This window comes from Saccopteryx bilineata, chromosome 5 (assembly GCF_036850765.1).
Source record: "Saccopteryx bilineata isolate mSacBil1 chromosome 5, mSacBil1_pri_phased_curated, whole genome shotgun sequence".
In the NCBI taxonomy this organism is placed as follows: Eukaryota; Metazoa; Chordata; class Mammalia; order Chiroptera; family Emballonuridae; genus Saccopteryx; species Saccopteryx bilineata.
Window position 1 is genome coordinate 57,053,007 of NC_089494.1, and position 25,954 is coordinate 57,078,960.

General features: G+C 40.4%; 1 protein-coding gene across 3 annotated transcripts in view; it reads left to right on the forward strand.

Moving 5' to 3' along the window:
• CCDC141 (coiled-coil domain containing 141) overlaps nt 1-25,954 on the forward strand; it is a 223,210-nt gene that overhangs the window by 134,569 nt on the left and 62,687 nt on the right. For all 3 annotated transcript variants that reach the window (XM_066281128.1, XM_066281126.1, XM_066281127.1), the window contains exons 9-11: nt 10,851-10,992; nt 12,897-13,016; nt 15,006-15,197. In XM_066281128.1, coding sequence (XP_066137225.1) covers nt 10,851-10,992; nt 12,897-13,016; nt 15,006-15,197 — 454 coding nt within the window. The remainder of the gene's footprint in view (nt 1-10,850; nt 10,993-12,896; nt 13,017-15,005; nt 15,198-25,954) is intronic.

A 25,954-nucleotide genomic window follows, 5' to 3' on the forward strand; every position in this document is an offset into this window, starting at 1 on the left:
GGATACTGGCTTTACACCCTTAAATCTGATTCTTTTTCTGTTAATTAAAAACATAGGACTTCAGAAGTTCACATTTATTTGAGGTTAAGCTTCTCAGTAAATCTGAGACCTTTGTCATGATTGTTCTGTAATTACTACCTTATTAGAAATAGGTCCATACTGTTTTTCTATGCTGGAATCAAACACCTTTGAAGTTGGAGCAGCCTCACAACATAAATAATGCTTACTTAAATATTTCTTTGCCTTTTCTATTTTCTCCCTATAATCTGGCAATAATTCTGAGTCTAAATCATTTTTTTATTTGACAGAGTGTATCTGGCAAAACCTAAATACATTTTAATTTGAAAGGTATTGTCGTGCATTCATTTGCACTTAGCCATCATGTAAGTTACCTATAATAGTAAGTGATGGCGGTCAAACTTAGATTTCCCATGAAGCTGAAAGCTGCTGACCTCTGGCCTCCTCAGCTCTTCCTAGGCCTAGCGTGGCATCACCTTTGAGCACTGAATCTAAGGATAGACCGTAGGTGGCCTGTTACCAAGCAGGAGTCTGCATGTATAATACTAAGCCACAGAAAACTGTAGTGACTGGAACTATAGGGACCTTGTTTGAAGGTGACGTTTTCCATAATTAGACAAAAATGAGGGACGTTTTTGCTGTCAGTGTCGCTGCCACTTCAGAATGCTAAGACATGCAAACACCCAGCCAAACCAGGCCGTGTTATAAAGTATGCACTTGCCTTTTTCTGTTTACTAAAATTAACTTGAGATTTACAAGTAAATTTGCTTCTGTATTGACTCAATTTCTATCCCTACAGAAAAGACTATACTATTTTTCATCCTCATTTGTTGTGGTGGATTTAAGCTGTCAATGTAAGAGATGTTCAAACCTGTGGAGAATTTTATAACAATTTATTTGAGCCAAACTGATGACATATGCCAGGGAACAAGATCTCAAATGTTCCTGAAAATAAAAGTTTGTAGTTTCTTTTATGCATTGGGAATTAAGGAGGGAACATAAGATTACATGAATGTCAGAGAAAGCAAGGCAGGCATTGGATAACAGATTAATTAAGAGTATGTGCTCTCCTGAGCAGGTTATGTCTGAAAACAGGAGCCTGAAAGGCTGGTTCACATTTTTAGGAAGGGTCTGAAAAGAGGCATCTCAAAGATGTGTTAACCTCGTAGCACAGAAACAATGGACAGGTTTTGCTTAAGACAAAGATAAACCTTTAGCTAAAGAGCTTTGTGCCTGGGCATGACTACCTACCACCATGGCCGCCCAGTTAGGAATTTCTCATCAGACCCCCTTGTGAAGTTACTTTCCATTAAATTCCTTTTTGTCTACAAAGCATATAAAACCTCATCCTGATGGAATATTTGGCTTTGGTAGAACTTTAAGTATTGTTTTGATCTAACACTTATTCCTTTCTTAATGTTAATTCTTCAGACATTCATATTCTACAGAGAGATAAAACCAGGAGTTAATTAGCACTTTGCATTCTCTTCCCACGATTTTCTTTTATGGTGGTTACCACTACTTCCCTTAGCTGATATTGTGGATGATTATGAATTTAGACACAACATGGCTATTTGTTTATTCCAAAAGTATTATTGAGCATCTTTTGTAAATCAGGTGCTCCCAAGCATAATGGTAGGAGAGGCAAAGTGTCTCTCTTTGTGCTGCTCATATTCTAGTAGGAGGAAGCAGTTGACTAACAAAGAAATCGATAAATAGGCTGCTCTTACATAGCAATGAGTATTATGAAAACATATAAAACTGAAATGGGATGGAGAGTGACTGTGGGGAGAGGACCATTTTAGACCTTGTAGTCGGGGAAGGATTCCGGGAGGTGAGCACGCCAGGCAGGGCAGCCGCAGAGGTGAACCGGAAAGGAAAGGGTGGCTGGAGGTGGGGTGGCAAGGGCAGTAGGGCATAGCCAGGATTGAAGAGTTCGGTGGAATTCAGACTGGCCAAATGGTCATTAGCAAGAATGGCAAACACTTATGTAGTTTCTAACATTATGAATTTAACCCTCAAAACCACCCTGTAATAGAAGTACTACCATTATTATTGTCCCTTTTTTTGCTGATGAGGACACTGGGGCACAGAGAGGGTCGGTAACTTGCCCTGCTCCTTGTCACAGGGTAGTACGAGGTGAAGACCTTGAGTGCAGGTGTGAACCGCTATGTCAGGAATCACTGGTTCTGTTTACTCCTTTCATTCAACTTTAATCCATAACAAGGAGCCTGACCACTTAGTGAACATGGATCCTTCTTATTTTTATTTTTTTAATTCTAGTGTGCTTTTAATGTACTCCATCCATCTTCTAGTTTCCAGTCAAGTTTCACCTTCCCTAAAAGTTATTCTTTCAATTTGTTTAAAATTGTATTGAATGTACATATAAGCCTCTAACATGACATGCCAGCACCAGGTTCTAAGGGCTGTCAAATCTATATATCTATATCTATATCTATATCTATATCTGTATCTGTATCTATATCTATAGCTAACCTATCTATATCTATATCTAATCTATCTATATCTATATCTATCTATCTGTATATACATATATCTATATATATGTATATATCTATATCTATATCTCTATATATATATATATACATATGTGTGTGTGTGTGTGTGTGTGTGTGTGTGTGTGTGTATATATATATATATATATATATATATATATATATATATATGGCGTTCAATCTCCAGAACCTTAGTAACAGCCAGTCAGGGAATAATTCACCAAGGCACTGTCTCTGGGCAGGAGGAAGTCATGGGGACATTGAGTGTTGGGGCCACCTGCTTGAGAGAAGAGGGAGACATTCCCAAGCTCCTGATCGGGATAAGACAAGGAGGGCCACTGTTGAATTTCATAATCTGATATGGCTGAAGGGTCTACGTCCTCTAGCCAAGATGAACACAGTCAGGATGTACCACACAATACTTTTGGATTTCTTTGTATTGGTCAGCTCTGCCTCACGGTTTCACCCTTCACTTTTCATTCTGTGGTGTTCTGAATCACTCCTTAGTTTGACTTGTGACAGTCTCATTTCTTTATCAGACTATGACATCCCTCTGTAGGGCTGAAACTGTACGCGAAACCTCTTTTATGTTCCTCATCTTAATATTTACACATTAGAGAACTTGGTTTGAAATGTCAAGGGACTCAGTATGACATCAAAGGAAAGCCTCTGTCATAGTAAAAAGATTTTTAAAGATCTTAAGTGGAAAACAAACAAAAGCAATCCCCATCCTTTTCCAAGACAAAACAAAGAAAGAAAAACAGAAATTTCCTTTGCCTAATAGAATCATTTATGAGTGTTTTTTATGGAAATTCTGCACAGCAGTTAAGGACTTAAAATAGCTGTTTTATAAAAAATTTTAAAAAAGATTTGATCATGTATTTAGATGGTAAATGTCAGATACTGAAATTTAGGAAATTACAAAGTTGAGTTCCTATGACAGTGTTAACTCAGCCACTTTCCAAATATTTTCCCAGCTATATTAAGCTGTTCTTTTCAGAGGCTGAGTAAATGTCATAACTGCAATCTGGGCCCATTAACATTGTCAAGGCTTTCATCATTTTGCAACGCTTAGCATGAAAGGCACCCAACATTCACGCCTTTCATTAAATCTAGGAGTGACTGGATTGGGTTTTTGTAAAATACCTAGGAGCCCCTCATTATGATATGAATTCATTTGTTCATGATGGTGATGATGTGATGTGAAGTAGCAAGGATCCCAGAACAGGAAGACCTGGGACCGCAGGTCTACAGAGGAAGGCCGGCGAAGGGGGCAGAATGGAAATCTCCGCCTGGGTGGCTCGGGAGGAGTGGTCTCAGACTGGAGGTTGCAGGAGGCAAGAACAAGGAAAGGAGAGAGAGATGAGTGGACATATGCATGAATAAATGCTCATCACAGTTCTGTTTCTACTAGTGCAAATCTGAAAACCACCTCAAGAGTCCAGAAAATCAGGAAATGTTTTAATATTTTAAGTGCAAGCACATCATGAAGTATTTTAAGCCCATATGAAGGCAGAGGTGTTTGAGGAGTAGTAAAGACAGAATCAAAGTCAGATCCATGCTGTGTTTACAGCATCGCACTCACTTTGGTGGGTACGGGCCAGCACGGACTGCAAGAAGAAAAACTTTTTGGAAGGAAGCACGTTAACATCTATTTTTATATTTTCCAGATTATTTCAGATAAGAACATTTGCGTGTTCGGTTCTTGCTGTGTCCTTTTTATCTGAGGATTTATGTCATCAAGCATGGAAAATTTTTAGCGCTTATCTCTTTAAATATTGACTTTCTGCAGTGTTCTGTTCTCTGCTCCTCTACCGGCTATAGAACGTTGGAGCCTCTCTGTCTGCCATTCAGACCTCTGAACTCGTCTGTATTTATCACTCCTCTAGCACTTCATGTTGCAGTCTCAGTGAATCCCTTAGACCAGGGGTCCCCAAACTACGGCCCGCGGGCCACATGCGGCCCCCTGAGGCCATTTATCCGGCCCCCTCCGCACTTCTGGAAGGGCACCTCTTTCATTGGTGGTCAGTGAGAGGAGCATAGTTCCCATTGAAATATTGGTCAGTTTGTTTATTTAAATTTACTTGTTCTTTATTTTAAATATTGTATTTGTTCCCATTTTGTTTTTTTACTTTAAAATAAGATACGTGCAGTGTGCATAGGAATTTGTTCATAGTTTTTTTTATAGTCCGGCCCTCCAACGGTCTGAGGGACAGTGAACTGGCCCCCTGTGTAAAAAGTTTGGGGACCCCTGCCTTAGACTGACTCTCTTTTGTTAATTTCCCCTTTGTTTCTATTCATTGATTGTTTTTATTTTTTTAGTTTCATAGCTATATTTTTTCATCTTTAGGATTTCTAAATCATTTGTATCCTATCCAATTTTGTTTTTATTTCTGAGTGTTATGGTTTCGGAGTTTCTTGTTCTTTTATTGTGGGTGTTGGGTTTTCCTTTACTTCTCTGATGATCCCAGATGCATTTATGGTAAAGGCATTTTCAGGTTGTTCCACTTATTTTTATTTCAGATAAAGTATGTTTAGCTCTTGACTGTTTAGTGTCTTAGACTTAGGGTGTATTTTCCTTGTGTGTTCTGACATTTTTAGATTGTACTCTCATCTGGAATGGGAAGTGTTTGTTTTTTGGCTTGATTTTCCTTGTTTTGTTTTTTCTTCTTTGTCCTTTAACCTTTAACAGCTTTACAATGACTTCGACCTGAACTCACAAGGTCTCCAGTGTAGAATCAGTCTTCTGTTGTTTGATCAGGATCACAGTAGCTCTTAATGAGATACAGCGGCTCTCGGAGACGCATTGACAAAATCAAGTGGGGATTGAGGGCTGGTCCCTGACCTCCTGGCTGTATCTGATTTCCTTGCTCCAAAAACACTTGGCTGCAGCATTTTCACCCGCCTTTTATGAGGAGAGAGAACCTCAGGCTGTTACTTATTTCAGGTACACTCCTAGCCGTGGTTCCTTAGGGAGGTCTCTGTGGCTACACAGCACTGGGACCTATGGCCATCTCTGCACATATCTGCACCGGAACCCAGGGGCTCTGTCACTTTAGCCCCACTTCCTACCCTCTGTTTCTTCATTGTTATGTGTATATTAAAGGGGTGTGTGTGTGTGTGTGTGTGTGTGTATGATTTTTGTTTGGTAGGGAAGAATTCTCACTGTGTATAACAAATGAGACAAAAAAATTTTTAAAACATACATTTCACTTCTACAGTGCAAATGGCACTCTTTCAAAATAGCTATGAAAACTAGAGAACAACTGTTGTTTTCTCCAAAATGAAGAAGATTATAAACATGAAGTGACACCGTTCGGGTTCCTGTCAAAAGAAGCAGCAAGCTAATGATAAGGAAGATATATATGTTTCCATTTTCAAAGTATAATTTGTCCATGGACAAAAAGAAAAATATGGTCAGCTGATTCCTTCTGATGAGATAGAATAAGCTGTCAAGTGCTTACCATCTGGTGCAGCTCCTAATCCAGATGGGCTGCCAATAGTAATTTATGGAAGGTTTGAAAGCAACTTGGTGTTCTCCGGAAAGAATCATTAGAACACATTAACATTGGGATTTGCTCCCTTCCCCAGCCCCCGTTTATGACAGACGCAAAGACAGGGAAACTGCTTTCATACAACAAATTGAACACTCGATTTTTGCCAGAAGTCAATATGTCTCTGTAATTTCGGGGGCATCAATTGTTTTTCTTCTCCCTTTTCTCTACTGGCTCAATGAACAAGGAAGAAAATGCTCCCACAATGGAGTTTCTAATAAGTGTCTGAAGAAACCTTCCCAGTCTGTTATTTCTGAGTATCTGTGATGCTTGGAAAAGTCAGCATCAGAAATAATCTGATGAACCAACCTCATACTCACACTACAGATAGGTACCATTTAATACATTCTTATAGAGAAAGCTAAAATATCACTCAGTATTTCCACTGAAATTACAGAGCCACAGAGCCTTAGACTTCTTTCAACAAGTTTCTGTCCTTTGTTCTTAGTTCTTATCTCATCATTTATTTAATATAATTGTGAAATAATAAGACTCATTCCTGGGTGACTGATGGAAACCTAGTGATTTATTTTCAGTTCCTGGAAGAGTCGCTGGCAGAGTGAGGTCATATTTATCCTTTGATCACAGCATCTGCTTTACAGGCCCCGAGAAAATTGCCCGTATTTCTTCTACACGTGTTTTAAAATGTTTGGAATGTTCAAAAGAAAAATGAGGGCCCTGGCTGGTTGGCTCAGCGGTAGGGCGTCGGCCTGGCGTGCTGGGGACCCAGGTTCGATTCCCGGCCAGGGCACATAGGAGAGGCGCCCATTTGCTTCTCCGCCCCACCCCCCCTCCTTCCTCTCTGTCTCTCTCTTCCCCTCCCGCAGCCAAGGCTCCATTGGAGCAAGGATGGCCCGGGCGCTGGGGATGGCTCCTTGGCCTCTGCCCCAGACGCTAGAGTGGCTCTGGTTGTGGCAGAGCGACGCCCCAGAGGGGCAGAGCATCGCCCCTTGGTGGGCAGAGCGTCGCCCCTGGTGGGCGTGCCGGGTGGATCCCGGTGGGGCGCTTGCGGGAGTCTGTGTGACTGTCTCTCCCCATTTCCGGCTTCAGAAAAATACAAAAAAAAAAAAAAAAAGAAAGAAAAAAAAAAGAAAAAAGTGGAATCAGTATATAAAGTTCCAAACTAAAAATGATGGAAGCAAGGCAGGCTGTAACCTGCAGATTAAGTTTTCACTAAGAAGGAATAGAGAGGGAGTGGCACTGGGGTTAGGAGTGTGACAGACAGATTATTCAGGTTCCCACCTGGGAATCAGGGAGAGGAAGAGATGAATGCCAGAACAGACAGAGAGGGTCTAGCTGCCGATGCAGAGAGAGGGAAATAGGAGCTGACGAGGGGGTCTAGCTGCGGATGCAGAGAAAGGGAAATAGGAGCTGACGAGGGGTCTAGCTGCCGATGCAGAGAGAGGGAAATAGGAGCTGACGAGGGGGTCTAGCTGCGGATGCAGAGAAAGGGAAATAGGAGCTGACGAGGGTAAGCCAGACAATGGAGAATTCCTCATAATGAGGAAGGGGTCTAAGCCACAAGTAAGAGTAGAACACCTAGTGGACAGGCAATAATGCATAGGGAAGCAAGGAAATTCTGTCTGTCCATCTACGGCTTTAAGAAAAGGAGGGAAGTACTCACCCACCTAAATACAAATGATAAACCATCAACGTAAAATTGAGGCAGTCTTTGGATAGCCTAAAACTTCTATAAGTGGTCAAAGTCATCATTGTTTGGAAACTTACTAGTGACGTTTTTATAGAGTAACTATCTGTGCAAGTGTTCTTGTTCCTTAACATCTGTCTTCTCTTCCCTAAGTGTTGGTCAAAGTCTATTTTATTTAATTTGAAAACATTTATTAATCTGCTACTTACAAGGCCAGGTGCTAGAGCTACAGAGATATCTGAATAAAAAGAATGCTGTCTTTTCCCTTAAAACATTTACAATGCATTTGATATACACGATAAGGCTCAAATCACCACATAATGAGACCAAATCTCCTGGGTCATTGAAAATCTAAAATGAGTGGTACTTCCAAAGACATAGACAGAAAGATCCTACTTGGTTCGTGGTGTTTCATCTACAATGAAAGTGTGAGTTGCTAAAGAGCCTTCGTTACTTTTACGGAAGGAATGCTCACATTTTTTCTTGTTTTCTTTCTTTGTGCTGGTGCCGTGGCCCTCTAGTGGCCACTTCAAAAACTACAGACAGATGTCAGCCAATTTCAAAAGAGCGTGTCAGCCAGGCTAATCGTTCCATCAACACACAACTGTGGGAAAAGTGAAATTTTAAAGGAACAATACCCTCATACCTCTATCATGTGGTACAGACTCAGGAAAGGTACTAGGAGGTGGTAAAGAGTGTGAGGTCTGAGATCAGATAAATGGGTTCAAATCCCAGCTCGACCACTTCATTGTGACCTGGGCGAGTTACTGAGCTATTCTGTTCCTCAGTTTGCTCATCTGCCAAATGGAGAGAACAGCATACTGAGATCATAAGGCAGTTATGAGAATTAAATTAAATGATGACCTGTCACAATAAGTCCTCAATAATTGTGTTTAGAAATGTTTACCCATTTATTTCACAAACTGTGTTCTCTGGATCAGCTTTTCATAGTACTTATTCGCTTTTTTAAAAGAATTTGTCTTTCTCATTTCAGATTTGCATATCCTATAGAAAACTCAGAAACTATAAGATATAGGACAATTGGCTTTTAAGTGCTTTTTAGCTTATAATGTCTCAAGGTCTAAAACCTAGTTAAACTATGATTAACATTGTGGACTTAAGCATCATAAGATATAAAGCTGTAAACCTGAAACCTATGTACTTTTATTGATCAATTAAATTTTTTGTGTGTGTGTGACAGGGACAGAGAGAGACAGTGAGAGGGACAGATAGAGACAGACAGACAGGACGGGAGAGAGAGAGATGAGAAGCATCGGTTTTTTGTTGGGACACCTTAGTTGTTCATTGATTGTTTTCTCATATGTGCCTTGACCGGGGGCTACAGCAGACTGAGTGACCTCTTGCTCAAGCCAGCAACCTTGAGCTCAAGCTGGTAAGCTTTGCTCAAACCAGATGAGCCCATGCTCAAGCTGGCGACCTCGGGGTTTCAAACCTGGGTCCTGTGTGTCCCAGTCCGATGCTCTATTTACTGCACCACTGCCTGGTCAGGCACCCCATTAAATTAAATTTCTAAATAAAAAAAAAAGCATCATAAGAATTATATCTAAAACTCTCCTGAGTGCTTTTATTATACTCTTCACTGTCTTTGTGGTGTTAAAATACAAATCTAATTGTTTTAAGTGTAATGCTTGTGGAACATTATGTGTCTGCAATAAGGTTCCCCGTGCCTGACCTGTGGTGGCGCAGTGGATAAAGCGTCAACCTGGAAATGCTGAGGTCGCCGGTTCGAAACCCTGGGCTTGCCTGGTCAAGGCACATATGGGAGTTGATGCTTCCAGCTCCTCCCCCCCTTCTCTCTCTCTCTCTCTCTCTCTCTCTCTCTTTCTCTCTGTCTCTCCCTCTCCTCTCTAAAAATGAATAAATAAATAAAATAAATAAAAAAAAAATAAGGTTCCCCGTAATAAAGCTTCTCTGGGACTCAGGTGATATGAACAGCACACACTTGAACCCCAAGCTCGTTTGACTGGATTCTCAGCTGCCTGATAAACTCACACATCTTCAGCAGCCTCACCGTCATTCCTGTGAAGTTACTTTACCTCTCAGTCCTTGGGGATCTTGCCCTCATTTCATTGCCAATTAAATTTATTTTTACATAGTCATAAATTAATTATTTGAGGTAAAACTATTGAAATCTGTTCCTCGTTCCAAGATTTTTTTAAAAAAACTCTGGGTGATTAAATTTAAGAGTTATCATGTTAATCTTTATTAGGATTTGAAGGAAATGACTGATGGGAAATTGAAGACTTCAACTTCTTACTTACTAGGAAAGGCTCTATCTTAGGAATCGGCTGAAAAGTTAAAGAGAGCAATGTTCTTTCCTTGCCCTGCATTGCTAGTAGGCCTGAGTTGGAAATGATTAAGAAACTTGCCGATCTATTTTTAGACTGAAGCAAATTGGGCTCAATTCTAAATTCATTTGTTGTGTTAAAGCCATTTATATTTTATGAGCTCTCCTGTCACTTTCTGATTTCTTATGAGGCCAGCACAGGTGAAAAATGACAATGCAAGTCTTGGTTCCTTTTTTTATGAGCAAGTATATTTTGATTCCTAATTGTTGGTGATAACTCGGTTTTCTTCTAATGAATGCAGCCTCGAGCATTCATAATCATCGAGAACAAGGTCCTTAGTGTTACATCAGTATTTTACCCTGTTGGATTAGTAAATGTTTTGTCAATTGGCTGATCCATATTTCTATTTAAAGAGCTTCTTGAGATAAATGAAGGTTTTAAATAACACCCCCAGGAAAACTCTTGGCAAACACACTGTGCTTTCTGCCATAAGGTTCTTAAAATATCTTGGAGAAATATTAAAAAGTAAACTTTGAGAGAAGAAGATTAGACCTGGTTGTAAAACCCAGAACTCATCTTTTCCTTCCAGACTGACTGACTTAAACAAAAGAACATAATTGGATTTTGCTCTTTGCCGTACCAGGGCGATAACTCCTTAACTTCTCTTATCCTAAAGCCTAAAGCGTGATAACTTTTATCAACTCATCCTTCTCAGGAAAGAGCAAATTTATTTTCAGATGCTCCCTGTTCCCGGGACTTCCGTCTGGGGAGTGATGTGAACTAACAGCTGGCTCGTTCCGTTCAGCTCTCAGGTGACTGGCGTCCAGGAGATGGTGGGATGCATTCAGAGAAGAGTGGATCATCTGACGGCACAGTGTTCAGCGCACAAGGAACTGTCTCTTAAGAAACAACAGTTAGCAGCCTCTGTGGAGGGCTACCTAAGAAAGGTGGTTTCATAAAACGTGTCCTTCTTAAGCTACTGTTAGCTGATGATAGACGGTGTGGCGATTGCAGCATGTGGGCCTCGGGGGGAGAATAGGGCTGTGTCTCCTTAAGGCTTCTCTCACACGCCACATTGGGTTTTATAATTGAACAGAGTAAGGTTGCAATTCACTATTGCTCATCAACCATCCCTGCCCCAGGTTGCCAAAACTGTACATGGAATCCTACTTGCCACTCAGCTCTGAACACATATCCACAAAGGCAGTCATTATATTCTGCGGAACTGTGTTAATTGAACAATGTGCATATTTTGATGGTGTCCTTGATTTACATGATTTTCTGTATTGTTCCAATATGCACAAGTGTTAGTTAACATGGAACCACACAACATGAAGACATTAAGTAGATACCAAAAAATGATGAGTTTCGGGGATTCTAGGAGTAAATTGCCATATCATATTTTTTTGAACTAGACCAGTGCCATGAACATGGTCATTCTGAACACCAGCACACAGGTAGAAATTCTCTTTGTGGAGTGAACAGAATGGCTTGGTATGGAAGAATTTTATTTTCTATTTTCAAAAAGGAATAAATCCAGGCAACTACTATTTGACTAAATAAAAAATTACTTATCTGTAGGTAAGATATATAGCAAAAACTAGTAATATCTCAGTGACATGAATGATAATGAATCTTATTGCATGGCTTGGGGCTCAAATTTTTTATGATGTTTTCATTTGATACAATGGATTTATATGCCTGACTTAAACAAGTAGAATTAGTGGACTTCACAGGAGAGGTTAGTAGATAACCATGTCTCTATTTAAATTGCTTCCGCAACTGTTATTGGTCCAGAAACCTGGAAATTTGAGCCTTGTTCTGATGCCTGGGTCCAGGGAGATTCCAAATATGGTGGCAACTGTAGAACCACATTCCCTAGGGCTTGAGAGTCAAGCTAATTTGGTGGTGGTGGAAGACACTGTAGGGCCTCAAACAGCTGTTGCTATTGTCTCACTGCCAATTTAGAACCAGTTTGACCCTGAGAAGTATGTGGACTCTAATAAGAGCCCAGGATGAAGGCAGTGACTTGGCTGGAATAAAACCTTTAAAGGCCACTTTATTCATTGATTCATGTGTACTGAGAATCAAATATAGTCTTTTACATTCATCAATTAAATTGCCTAATTGTGTTCCTGTGTTTTATTGTCACATGTACAGTGTTTGATGCTGCCCCAGGGTCCCCCAGCCCTAAATCTAGCAACCCATAAAGTGATCGAATACCCATGCTCTACCAGGCGTCCCCAAACTATGGCCCACAGGCCGCAATGCGGCCCCCTGAGGCCATCTATCCAGCCCCCACTGCACTTCTGGAAGGGGCACCTCTTTCATTGGTGGTCAGTGAGAGGACCACTGTATTTGGCAGCCCTCCAATGGTCTGAGGGACAGTGAACTGGCCCCCTGTGTAAAAAGTTTGGAGACCCCTGCAGACCTCTACTTCAAAATATACCTGCAGATTGGGTCCCATTCAACTTACACTGGGTGATTGTGAGTTAATGAACCAGATAAACTCATCTCTGCTAATGTGTTGGCAAGTGCATTATCCTTTCTAGATATTACAGAAAAATTTGTGGAAGTCATGATGATTGCTTTTATCTCATTGCTGTTAGTAAAAGAAATATTTTAAAACATGTAGCCTCTACTGGTAGGTCAGTAGTATTATCTCATTTGAAAAACATTATTAATTTAAATATAAAATTCTAAAATATTTGAAACCATTTTTAGATTAATATTGATATATATTCAAGTATAATGAGAATGTAGAGAGCAATATTTCCCTTCTCTATGCATAGGCATACATGTATGCAAATGCATATTACTAACGTTGCATTATTTTCTTTTTTTCCTAAAGGTGGAAATGTCAGTTCAGGAAATCAGTCCAGTACTTTCCAATGCAATGGATGTCGGGTCCAGCCTTTCTGAGTCAGAGAAGGTTTTGAGTAAATATTTGGAACTAGACATCCAAGCTAAGGTATATACAATAAGAATTATTATTATGATTATGATTTTGTAAAGATGATTTCTTTATATTCTGTAGCTATACTAGTTCCCTTGAGGGTTATAATTTTTTTTTTTTTAAGTAAGGAGGAGGGGAGATAAAGAGACAGACTCATGCATGTGCCCCAAACGGGATCCACATGGCAACCTCCATTTGGGGCTGATACTTGAATCAATGAAGCTTATTTTTAGCACCTGAGGCTGGCATATTTGGACTAACTGAACTATCCTCAGCGCCTGGGGCCAACACCTGAATCAATCGAGCCACTGGCTGTGAGAGGGGAAGAGAGAGTGAAGAGGGAGAGGAAAGGGGAGAGAAGCAGAGGGTTGCTTCTCTTGTGTGACCTGACCAGGAATTGAGCTCAGGACGTCCATATGTGGGGCCAATGGCTCTATCCACTGAGCCCACTGGCCAGGGCCGAGGGTTGCAATTCTAAATTAATATTGTGGCAAATTACTTAAAAATTTATATTGTTATGTGTGTGTATGAGTTATTTATATGTATATGCACTTACATTCTAGCCTGGTATTAAACACTCATATGGCCCCTTTTCCTGGCCTGAAAGATATTAGCAACTCCTTTTGAGATGCCAGAGGGGGCAGGAAATGTGCTTTTATAAGACTGTGCTTTTCTGCTATAGTAAGTTACAAGAGAAAACGACCAGAAGCAACATGGCTTAATTCAAGACTCTAGGAAGCAAATCTTGTTTGCATGCTAAATCTTCAGAGAGACAGAACTTGCTCTCCTCTCCTTAGCACCTTCTCTAACTCTCTTTCACCCCTTTCACTTGGGACTTAAGTTCAAATATTCCTGCTGGCAGCTCCAAACCTGCACTGAGTCCCAGGTGTCCCAGCAGCTTTTCCGGAAAGTGAGTCAAGTGTCACTTCTGGCTCACCAACGCCAACAGGAAGTGGCCATGTCTCCTCATCAGTTCTCAGCAGAAAAGCCTCCCCTCCCAAAAAAACTCACAGATAAACCCATTTTTGAATGGGGTGTGTTTAATTCATTATAAAAAATCTTTGAAGTAGACTGTATATCTGAATTCATTTTTTAGTCCAAGATTTTTAGAATTAAGGAAGAAATTACAAGGGAGAAATTCCCTTGCTTCCTCCTTCCCTGAGTGCTCTCTGGAAGCAGCACTCGTGAATTATAATTACTGCCATTCAATGGAGTATTTGGGAAGCATATTAAATATAAGTACAGAAGCAAGTCCCTTCTTGCTGCAAATGAGAAGGAAGCATTTTTCTTTCTTTTTTGTTTGATTCTTAGCGTGGTTGTATATGGCTTTCAGTGGCAATTGTGTATATAATGCCTACCAACTTATCCATGTAATCAGTGGTTAGATTCCACATGCCAGAAATTGCAGTCAAAATAAAATACAGAAGAACAATCCTAACCAAGTCAAGTTCTCCAACTCTTCAGGCTATATAGACCTCATATGTTGCACTTCCCTACACTTGGTTAAAAATCCTTCTAGATAGCAGTTCAAATACGACTGCCTAATTGATGTCTTCTTTTATACGTTAAAAAATGAATTAACAATTTTTATAAACTGGCCATCTTATACATGACAAAATTAATTTAAGAATTTGCGAGAGTTGTTGTTAATTTCAGAGACAATTCTGGTGTATAATTATTTTTATTTAAATTATTTAAAACATTTCTGCCGCTTTGTTTCGTCCCCTTTCATACGGAACAACTTTTCTTCTGTTTGTAACACAGAATTCAGAATGTTCTAAATAAGAAGTGTAGGCGGCAGAGTGAAAGAATAACTTGAAATGGTTTTCATTTTAAGACACCTTTTTTATAAAATTATTATCTGCACGTTGTGCCTTTGTTTTGTCGAGGAGAGTCTTGGTACAAGTTCAGTTAATGATTGTAATGGATGTGCAGAAGGTAGTGAAATGTGAATGTTCACGATTCCCATGTCAGCTTCTGACCCTCTGTGCTTTGCTTTCATAGGAAACATCCCATGAATTAGAAGCAGCGGCAAAACTTATGACAGAGAAAAACGAATTTGAACCCGAAGATGTGGCATCACTTTCCTCTAAAGCTAAATGGCTAGAGGAAGAATTAAACATACTTGGCCAAAGCATCCGCTCCAGGTTACAAGTCCTGCAAACCTATGTGGCGTTTCTGAAGTTGTCAGAGGAGGTATGGTACCTATGTGCTGGTCTTTATCAACAAGGTGGCCTCTGCCCATCTCCCTGCAGTCCATGGGGATGGAAGCCCTGGGGAGTTGTTCCGTTTCTTCCCCCTTCCCCAGTGTATGTACTCACTTATAGGCCTTTATTCACCAGAGCACCATATAAACTTTAAAACAGTAAGTTGTTTTACTAAGATGTAATACAAGTACAGGTGAGTCTTTGGGTTACAACACAGTTCCATTCCTACAACAGACATAACCCAAATTATGGAGTAAGTCAGAATACACCCTAGCCTAGGTCACTTACCCATCCTAACACAGTTGTAAAATCACAATCTAGAATATAAAAACACAATGAAGCCACAGAAAAAGGAAAAGGATTGATATACAGTACTGTACACTGTACTGTAGTAACAGAAAAAAATGAGTGTAAAAAAATATTCCTTACCTTTTTTCCTGTGGCTGGCTTGCACACTGGAAGGGGCATTGCAAGGTGGGAGAGAGTGACCTATTGGGAAGAGGGAGCTGGAGAGGCAGGAGAACCTGCAGAAGGTGCTGGAGATACTGGGTCAGGTGGATCAGGATTGGAACATGCAGGAGATGCTGGAGATGATTCTACCTGTACTACAGGTGTTTCATCTCAAGAAGCAGCTGATGTAGGGGAACAGGATCTGTTGTAGGCCTCTCTACCTTCTTAAAGAATTGTTCCAGGCTAGTCTGGAATATTGATGACTACTTCTCTTCCAAACTAGTTCGCCCATGTAGTTCATAAATACAATGCTAATGGCATAAGCCAAAACACTTGCGTCTCAATTTTTTTAAGTATTTATGGGAATGAGTGTCATGAACTCAAAATGTCATATGTCGAGACCATCATAACCCGAAGACCCCAAGTATGTATGAGTAGACATACACACAAATAGGCAAAGGGATTGTGTTGGAATACTTTTTTACTGTGGCCAATAAATATTTACAGTATCCTAAACATAGAACAAAATTATTTAAAAATAAGTCATCTTCTAAACCATGGATCTCTTTGAATAGTTAAGCAATTCTCATGCTTCATTACAGAATTGAAAATTATGGGCTATTGGATCCATTCTTAAAGCTGTCTCATTTGGTGCCTTTTAACAAATTGCTTCAGAGAGCTCCTCCTGAGGCACTTCTTTGACAGGGTTGTACAGGGCAGTCTATAAAGTCCCCTCTAGTAGACTAGGGTTCTATCTCTCAGAGGTCCCATTTGCTGAAGACGGTGTTAGTATGAGAAAAGTGCAAGGGTCCCAGCTCATTTGACTCCCATCCCAGTGCATCCAGGTGCATGCAGATCACCCTCCTCTCAAGGTGGCAGGCGCTGGTTCAGTGGGAGGCAGAGCCAGCAGGGTCACTCAGGGCTAAAGCCTCCCAAAGTTATGCAGCATGCCGGATTTCTACCTTCTCACTCCCACCCTCCCAACATGCTCCCTCTACCTCCCAGCCCCGCCCTCTGGCCTGCCCACACTGCTCTGTCAGCTCTCTTCTGTAATATTTGAAATTCTTGCCCCTCTAGAGGAAGGAGATGCCCAGTCCCAGGAAATCTCTAGTCACTGCTTCCTCTTCTGCTCATTACTCCACTTTTTGTCTTTTAGCTCCAAATTCTCAACAGGTTTAGCAGAGGTATTACAACTGACAGGATTATCCTGTTGATAAACATTTTTTTTCCCCCAACCCTCTCCTTCTTCTCCCCCCACCCTGTAAACCCTACACTCTTGTCCATGTCTCTGAGTCTCATTTTTATGTCCCACCTATGTATGGAATCATATACTTCTTAGTTCTTTCTGATTTACTTCTTTCGCTCAGTATAATGTTATCAAGGCTCATCCATGTTGTTGTAAAAGATCCGATATCATCATTTCTTATGGCTGAGTAGTATTCCATAGTATATATGTACCAAAGCTTTTTAATCCACTAGTCCTCTGATGTACGCTTGGGCTGTTTCCAGATCTTTGCTATTGTGAACAATGCTGCCATAAACATGGGGGTGCATTTCTTCTTTTCAAACAGTGCTATGGTGTTCTTGGGGTATATTCCTAACAGTGGTATAGCTGGGTCAAAAGGCAGTTTGATTTTTAATTTCTTGAGGAATCTCCCTACTGTTTTCCACAGTAGCTGCACCAGTCTGCATTCCCACCAGCAGTGCAGGAGGGTTCCCTTTTCTCCACATCCTCGCCAGCACTTATTCTGTGTTGTTTTATTGATGAGCGCCATTCTGACTGGTGTGAGGTAATATCTCATTGTTGTTTTAATTTGCATTTCTCTAATCATTAGTGATGTTGAACATTTTTTCATATGCCTATTGGCCATCTGTGTGTCCTCTTTGGAGAAGTGTCTATTCATTTCTTTTGCCCATTTTTTGATTGGATTGTTTGTCTTCCTGGTATTAAGTTTTACAAGTTCCTTATACATTTTGGTTATTAACCCCTTATCAGATGCATTGTCAAATATATTCTCCCTTTGTGTAGTTTGTCTTTTTAATCTGTTCTTATTGTCTTTAGCTGTGCAGAAGCTTTTTAGTTTGATAAAGTTCCATTTGTTTATCCTGTCTTTTATTTCACTTGCCTGTGGAGACAAATCAGCAAATATACTGCTGCGAGAGATGTCAGAGAACTTACTGCCTATGTTTTCTTCTAAGATGCTTATGATTTCACGGCTTACATTTAAGTCTTTTATCAATTTTGAGTTTATTTTTGTGAGTGGTATAAGTTGGTGGTCTAGTTTTATTTTTTTGCAGGTAGCTGTCCAATTTTCCCAACACCATTTGTTGAAGAGGCTGTCTTTACTCCAATGTATGCTCTTAACTCCTTTGTCAAAATCAGTTGTTGATAAAAGTGTGGGTTTATTTCTGGGTTCTCAGTTCTGTTCCACTGATCTATATGCCTGTTCTTAATCCAGTACCATGCTGTTTTGAGGCCATTGTATCCAGAAGTGTGATACCTCCAGCTTTATTCTTCCTTTTCAAGATTGCTGAGGCTATTTGTGTTCTCTTTTGGTTCCATATAAATTTTTGGAATATGTGTTCTATATCTTTGAAGTAAGTCATTGGTATTTTAATTGGTATTGCATTGAATTTATAAATTGCTTTGGGTAATATAGACATTTTAATGATGTTTATTCTTCCTAACCATGAGCATGGTATATGCCTCCACTTGTTTGTATCTTCCCTGATTTCTTTTATCAATGTTTTATAATTTTCCAAGTATAAGTCTTTAATCTCCCTGGTTAAATTTATTCCTAGGTACTTTATTTTTTTGGCTGCAATGGTAAAGGGGATTAATTCCTTGATTTCTCTTTCTGACAGTTCATTGTTAGTGTATAAAAATGCCTCTGATTTCTGAGTATTGATTTTATATCCTGCCACCTTGCTGAATTCATTTATCAGGTCTAGTAGTTTTTTGACTGAGACTTTAGAGTTTTCTATATATTGATACAATATCATATCACCTGCAAATCATGATAGTTTTACTTCTTCTTTTCCAATTTGGATGCCTTTTATTTCTTTTTCTTGTCTGATTGCTGTGGCTAGGACTTCCAGAACTATGTTGAATAAGAGTGGTTAAAGGGGGCACCCCTGCCTTGTTCCTGACCTTAAGGGGATTGCTTTTAATTTTGCCCATTGAGTATTGCATTGGCTGTGGGTTTGTCATAGATGGCCTTTATCATGCTGAGGTATATTCCCTGTATTCCCACTTTGCTGAGAGTTTTGATCATGAATGGGTGCTGGATTTTATCAAATGCTTTTTCTGCATCTATTGAAATTAGCATGTGATTTTTCTCCTTCTTTTTGTTTATGTGATGAATCACATTGATTGATTTGCAAATATTGTACCAGCCTCACCTCCGAGGAATAAATCCCACTTGATCATGGTGTATAATTTTTTTCATATATTGCTGGATCCAGTTTGCTAATATTTTGTTGAGGATTTTTGCATCTAAATTCATCAGGGATATTGGCCTATAATTTTCTTTTTTATAGGCCTGGTTTTGGAATCAGAATTATGCTCGCCTCATAAAAGGAGTTTGGAAGTCTTCCTTCCTCTTGAATTTTTTGAAATAGCTTGAGAAGGATAGGAGTTAGTTCTTCTTTGAATATTTGGAAGAATTCACTTGTGAAGCCATCAGGCCCAGGACTTTTCTTTTTTGGGAGTTTTTTGATAGCTGTTTCAATCTCATTTGTTATAATTGGTCTGTTTAGGTTTTCTGATTCTTCCAGATTGAGTTTTGGAAGATTATATGTTTCAAGGAATTTTTCCATTTCATCTAGGTTGTCTAGTTTTTTGGCGTACAGTTTTTCATAATATTTTCTTACAATGTTTTGTATTTCTGTTGTGTCAGTTGTTATTTCTCCACTCTCGTTTCTAATTTTACTTATTTGAGTCCTCTCTCTTTTTTTTTTTTTTTTTTGGTGAGTCTGGTTAAAGGTTCATCAATCTTGTTTACCTTTTCAGAGAACCAGCTCCTGGTTTCAATGATCCTCTGTATTGTTTCTTTAGCCTCTATGTCATTTATTTCTGCTCTGATCTTTATTATTTCCTGCCTTCTACTAGCTCTGGGCTTTACTTGCTGTTCTTTTTCTAGTTCTTTTAGATGCAGGGTTAAGTTGTTTATTTGAGCTTTTTCTAGCTTCTTGAGGTAAGCCTGTAATGCTATAAACTTCCCTCTCAGGACTGCTTTTGCTGTGTCCCATAAATTTTCAGTTGATGTATGCTCATTATCGTTTGTTTCTAGGAATTTTTAAATTTCTTCTTTGATCTCATTGTTAACCCATTCATTATTTAATAACATGCTATTTAGTTTCCAAGTGTTTGAATGTTTTTCAGTTTTTCTGTTGTGGTTGATTTCTAGTTTAATGCCATTGTGATCAGAGAAAGTGCTCGATATGATTTCAATCTTCTTACATTTGTTGAGACCGCTTTTGTGCCCTAACATGTGGTCTATTCTAGAGAATGTATCATGAGTGCTTGAAAAGAATGTATATTCTGCTGTTTTAGGGTGAAAGGTTCTGAAGATATCTATTAAATTGAGTTGATCTAATATGTCCTTTAAGTCTGCTGTTTCTTTGTTAATTTTCTTTCTTGAGGATCTATCTAATGATGTTAATGGGGTATTGAAATCCCCTACTATTATAGTATTGCTGTTGATCCTGCCCTTTAAGTCCATCAAAGTCTGCTTTATATATTTATGTGCTCCTATATTATGTGCATAGATATTTATAATGGTTATATCTTCATTTTGGATTGCTCCCTTTATCATTATGTAGTGACCTTTTTTATCTCTAACTATGGTCTTTGTTTTGAAGTCTATTTTGTCTGATATAAGTATTGCTACCCCAGCTTTTTTTTCATTTCCATTTGCATGAAATATTTTTTTCCATCCTTTTATCTTCAGTCTGTGTGCATTTTTTGATTTAAGGTGTGTCTCTTGTAGACAGCATATGTATGGGTCCTGTTTTCTTATCCATGCAGCTACCCTATGTCTTTTGATAGGATCATAAGGTTATTATTGATATGTAATTGTTTATTGCCATTTTATTCTCTAAAACTGTATTCCTCTATTGCTATATTCTTTTTCTCCTTTGATCTGTTTACAACAGGTCCCTTAGCATTTCTTGTAGCCTTAGTTTGGTTGCAGTGAATTTCTTGAGGTTTTTTTTTTTTTTTTTTTGTCTGTAAAGTGTTTTATTTCTCCTTCAATTTTAAACAATAGCCTTGGTGGATAAAGTAGTCTTGGTTGTAGGTTCTTGTTCTGCATTACTTTGAATATGTCTTGCCATTCCCTTCTGGCCTCAAGTGTTTCTGTTGAGAAGTCAGAAGTCATCCTTATGGGGGCTCCTTTGTAGGTGATAGTCTTTTTTTTCTCTAGCAGCTTTTAATATTTTCTCTTTATCACTTAGCTTTGGTATTTTAATTATGATGTGTCTTGGTGTTGGTTTCTTTGGGTTTCTCCTTAATGGAGTTCTCTGTGCTTCCTGAACATGTTAGATGTTTTCCTGCCTTAATTGAGGGATGTTTTCAGCTATGATATGTTTGAACAAAGTCTCTATCCCTTGTTCTTTCTCTTCTTCTTCAGGAACCCCTATGATGCGGATATTATTTCTCTTCATGTTGTCACAGAGCTCTCTTAGAGTTTCCTCAGACTTTTTGTGTCTCCTTTCTTTTTACTGCTCTGCTTCAGTGCCTTTATTTATCTTGTCCTCTAACTCACTGATTCGATTCTCCGCTTCATCCATCCTGCTTTTAACTCCTTCCATTGTATTCTTTATTTCAGATATTATATTTGTCATTTCTGACTGATTCTTTTTTATTATTTCAATGTCCTTTTTTTATTTGCTATCTCTTTATTTAGGTTTTCATAATGACCATCTATTGTTGTTCTAATATCTTTGAGCATCCTAACAATCGTTATTTAAACGCTGCATCTGGTAATTTGGTTATATCTGATTCATTTAGGTCCTTTTCTGGGAATTTCTCCTGGTTCATTTGTGTTGCATTTCTCTGCCTCCGCATTTACTCTTCATGGGAGTGGCTGTGATCACATGCTTGGGTCACAAGCCTTGGTGGCCTTAGCCTTTGCCCCACCCCCATGGGTGACGTTATGCTCGGTCCTGAGGACACCAACAAGCACCTTTGCTCAGCTGCGGGTCTCTGCCTCTTTCTGGGCTTTCGCCCTGCCCTTGCAGGAGGAGCCCGCTTGTGGAATGGCTGCTAGCCTTGGCTGTACGGCTGGGCAGGACTGCGTTGTCCATGCTCAGCTCAGTAGTGGAACTCCACCTGTTCTGGTCTTTTGGCTTCACCTCTGTGGAAGGAGCTGGCTCCCAAGTCAGACCACAAGCCTGGGTTGCATGGGCGGGGCAAGGCTGTGCTCCTGTGCCCTTGTTCAGGGGCTGGTCTCCACCCTTTTCGGGGTTCCTGCCCTTCTCCTGCAGGCTGGATTACAGGTTGCTGGCAGCTGGGCTTGACAGCTTTTGCACGCCCCCTCCTTCTTAGCCAGGCAAGACTGAGCTCACACCTGGGCCTCAGTGGTGGCCAGCCAGCTTCTGCCCCTGCCAACAGAACCACGCTTCCATGTCCCGCTGCCGCCCGCCCTCCGGCGAGCTCTCAGTCACGTGGGTGGGGGCGCTGCAGCTCAGACCCTAACACTCACTACTGTAGACCCGGAAGCTCCCTCCTTCTAAGCAACTCTGCTCTGAGTGCCACAAGGGAAGCTTGTTTGGCTGCTCTCCTGCTTCCCTTTGCTGGTATTGCTGTTTCCAGGGGAAATATTCACTTCAGATTTGGGGAATGACTCGTCCCAGGGGTTAGGGTGGCTGTCTCCCAAAATGTTTCTCCCTGTGCCTCCTAGATTACACTCTCTTCCTGCTACTCTGGTCCTCTCCTCTCTCCCTATCCCCTGGAGCCCCGGGTGAGTGGTTGTGAGAGAGATGTTCTGCGCGTTCCCTTTAAGAAGGATCCTGGGTCTGAGAAATCAGTCTCTTTCTCAAAAACAGTATCCTGACTTATTTCCAGCTAAATACTGTCCTTACGCCTCTTCTGGGCTCTGGGGCTGCAGGTTGGGGCTTTGTTCCTGGGGCTCAGGACCCTCCCCTCTCTGCTAAACTCACTTCCCGCCATGCGAGTCTCTCCCAGCTGCCATTCACTCTGGGGAGCTGGGCAGCCCTCTCCATGTTTCCACTTTTCCTACCAGTCTCGGTGTGGCTTCTTCAGTGTTCCTTGGTTGAAGAGTCCTCTTAGTTTAGGCCAAAGTTGGTTTTTCCAAATGATAGTTCTTAAAATTAGTTTGTAATCCACTTTGGTTCTGGGAGGTAGATGTTGGTACGTCCGCCTACTCCAGCGCCATCTTGTCTTCCCCACCTGTTGATGAACATTTTAACTCATAATTTGAAATGGTGAAAATGCCACAAGGAAGTATTTGTTTTCTGCATCTTGATTGCCAAAAATAAACCTGCTTGGCTTCTGGTTCAGCTCTGGCCTCTGGAGCTTTGGGGTTCGGGCTGATACCCTAGTTTTACAAACAACACTTTCTCAGAAGAACTTTACTTCCCTTCGTCTTCCCAGCTCTCCCTTACCCTCCTTTCCTACCTGGCATAGCCTCTTCCCGACTCCTGGCAGGGCTGTCACTGCCCCTCCCACCCCCTCGGGTTTTTTCCTTCCCTGCAGCTCATGGTTACTCATTTGCATTCCATTCTTATTGCCCTCACTGTTGCCTTCCACCCTGACTAACCCTGCCAATTCCCAATACCACACCAGTCCAGCTCTCTCTCTACTTAGCTGTCCTTTCCACGCTTCCAGACACTCCTACAGAAAACCATACAACTGTGCTGATGGCGCTGTGACAAATTTGTGGATCTCTGCCTCAGCTGGGTCTCCCATGTGCTCCCTATGGCTGCCCATTCAGTAGTAATTTTCAAGTATCTCACCTCAGTTTTCATACCAAAATCTCAGCTGGTGTCCTTACCTTATGTGTAACTAAAAAAAAAAAAAAAAAAACAAAAAAGAAGCCCTTGCACCTACCTGTCTTGACTTCCTTGGACTTCCAAACCAACTGATACATTCACCCCGCCTCACTGCTGCCAATAAAGTGAAGTCCCTACTTCTGTCCAGCACTAAGCGGAAATCCATCCCTCCTGGCACGTTCCCACAACCTTCAGAACTAGCTCCACCAACCCCCTCTGACATTCACATTGGCTTTTTCCATCACTCCCTTCCCTTCGGCCTACAGTCATGCCCAAATAAATGGTCTTGCCCTCATGAAGGCCACCATTCTGTAATTTTCCTTCCCTTCACATCTGGGCGTTGGCAATGAGATGACATGTCTTGTCTCTACTTGCTCACTCTCCCCAGTCCTCATCCCACAGCAGTTTAGCTTATTTCCTCTTAATCCTGCCATCTGCCATCTCTTCCCTCCACTGAAAATGTCCTTATGAGCTACATACTGATGGATAAACAAAATGGTCTGTTTTCAGGCTTCTTCCTGCTTACTCTTTTTGCCACATTCATTTAATTTAGTTACTCTTACCTCTTTTGGATTAAAAAAAGGATTTATTGAGATATAATTTACATAGTGTAAAATTCATCTATTTTAGAGTATAATGGTTTCTATTATACTTACTGAGTTGTGCAACCATCACTGCACTCCAGTTTTAGTATAGTCCCAGAATCCCAAAAAGAGCCTCAAGCAAGCACTGACCTGCTTTCTATCTCTATTGATTTGCCTTATTTGGATGTTTTACATAAGTGGAGTCACTCCGTCTACTTCTTCACCTGTTCCTTCTCCTTTTTCCTAATTCAGTTGTCCATTCCTGAAGTACAGTGGTCCCAGAGCTCTTTTGTACATTCTACCCACTTTTCCTATAAAAATCTCTCTCTCTCTCTCTCTCTCTCTCTCTCTCTCTCTCTCTCTCACACACACACACACACACACACACACACACACCCCTGTGGTTTCAGTTCACCAATAACTCAAAGTGGTTCCTCAGCCCCAACACTTCTGAGCTCCAGGCCAATGCTTTCAAATTCCGATCATACTAACGACCTATATATCCTGCGGGCTCCTAAAACTCAACAAAACACAACTGGTTATTTCTTTCCTCAAACATGTTTTCCTTCCGTACTTGGATGTTGGGCTAATGACCCCATCATCTTTCAGAAGTCTTCTGTAGAAGCTTCTAAGACTCTTCGTGTAGACTCACTCAGTACCATTTTTCACTCCTGATTTTATTTAATCCTTACAACACCTCATGTTTAGTTACTAATATTTCCATTTTACAAATAAGGGAAACTGAGGCTTTGAAAAGTTAGGTATATGAGATTAAACAGCTAGCAAACATTAAAGCTGAATTTAAACCCCCCGTTTTCTGCCTTTTGTTTTTTCCTGTTTCAAAGGCCATGCCATTCTACGCCTGTCTGTAGAGACAACCTAAGCTAATTCTGAAGTCTGCCTCCTCTCCATTTGCAGCATCCCTTCCTCGGTCCAGCACAAAAAAGTCACCTCTGCCTCTGCTCTCTGCCTTTTATAATTCTCCCCTTCGCTTCTGCTTTCAAAACTTGGTCATTTTAAAGCAAATTTAATCATGTTAGCTCCTGAAATTCAGGCAATTTGGCAAATGTAATTTGTGAGGCAAGCTCTAAAAATTGTTACCGAAAATGGATAAGGTATTAAAATTTATCATTAATTCACTCAAAAAATAAACAAGTACAGATTCCAGGGAATTCCTATAATGATATCATTCTCACTTGCGTTCAGAGAGGCTTTTTGGAACTCAAAAAGATGATTAAAGTTTATATTTTGAGACTTGCTACATAACCAACAGCTCGTCAGATTGACACCCCAATCTGTAGTGCATGGTTCTGTTGAACGCTGGTGGTTCTCATGCTGTTTCTGAGTCACCATGGTAATTATCAGTTGCTTCAAACTAATGACAATGTGTCACATCATGCTGGTTACAGTAGACGAGTTGAAACCAGGGATGGGTTTTATTCCAACACGATTATCCCTCTAGCCTCTTTCTTACCACTTAGCATGTACAACCTGAACTTCACTCACTCTGAGATCATTTATCTAGCTCGGAACGTGCCAGTATTTTGACGTTTGTGCCTCAGACATGTTATTACTTCCACCTGAGATCCCCTTTTCCTACTCTCTTTCACTATGGACAATTCTGAAAGACACACATCAAATGTCACCTCTTTGGGGAAGTCCTTCTCTATTTATTCAATGTAGAGTTTGTGGTCCC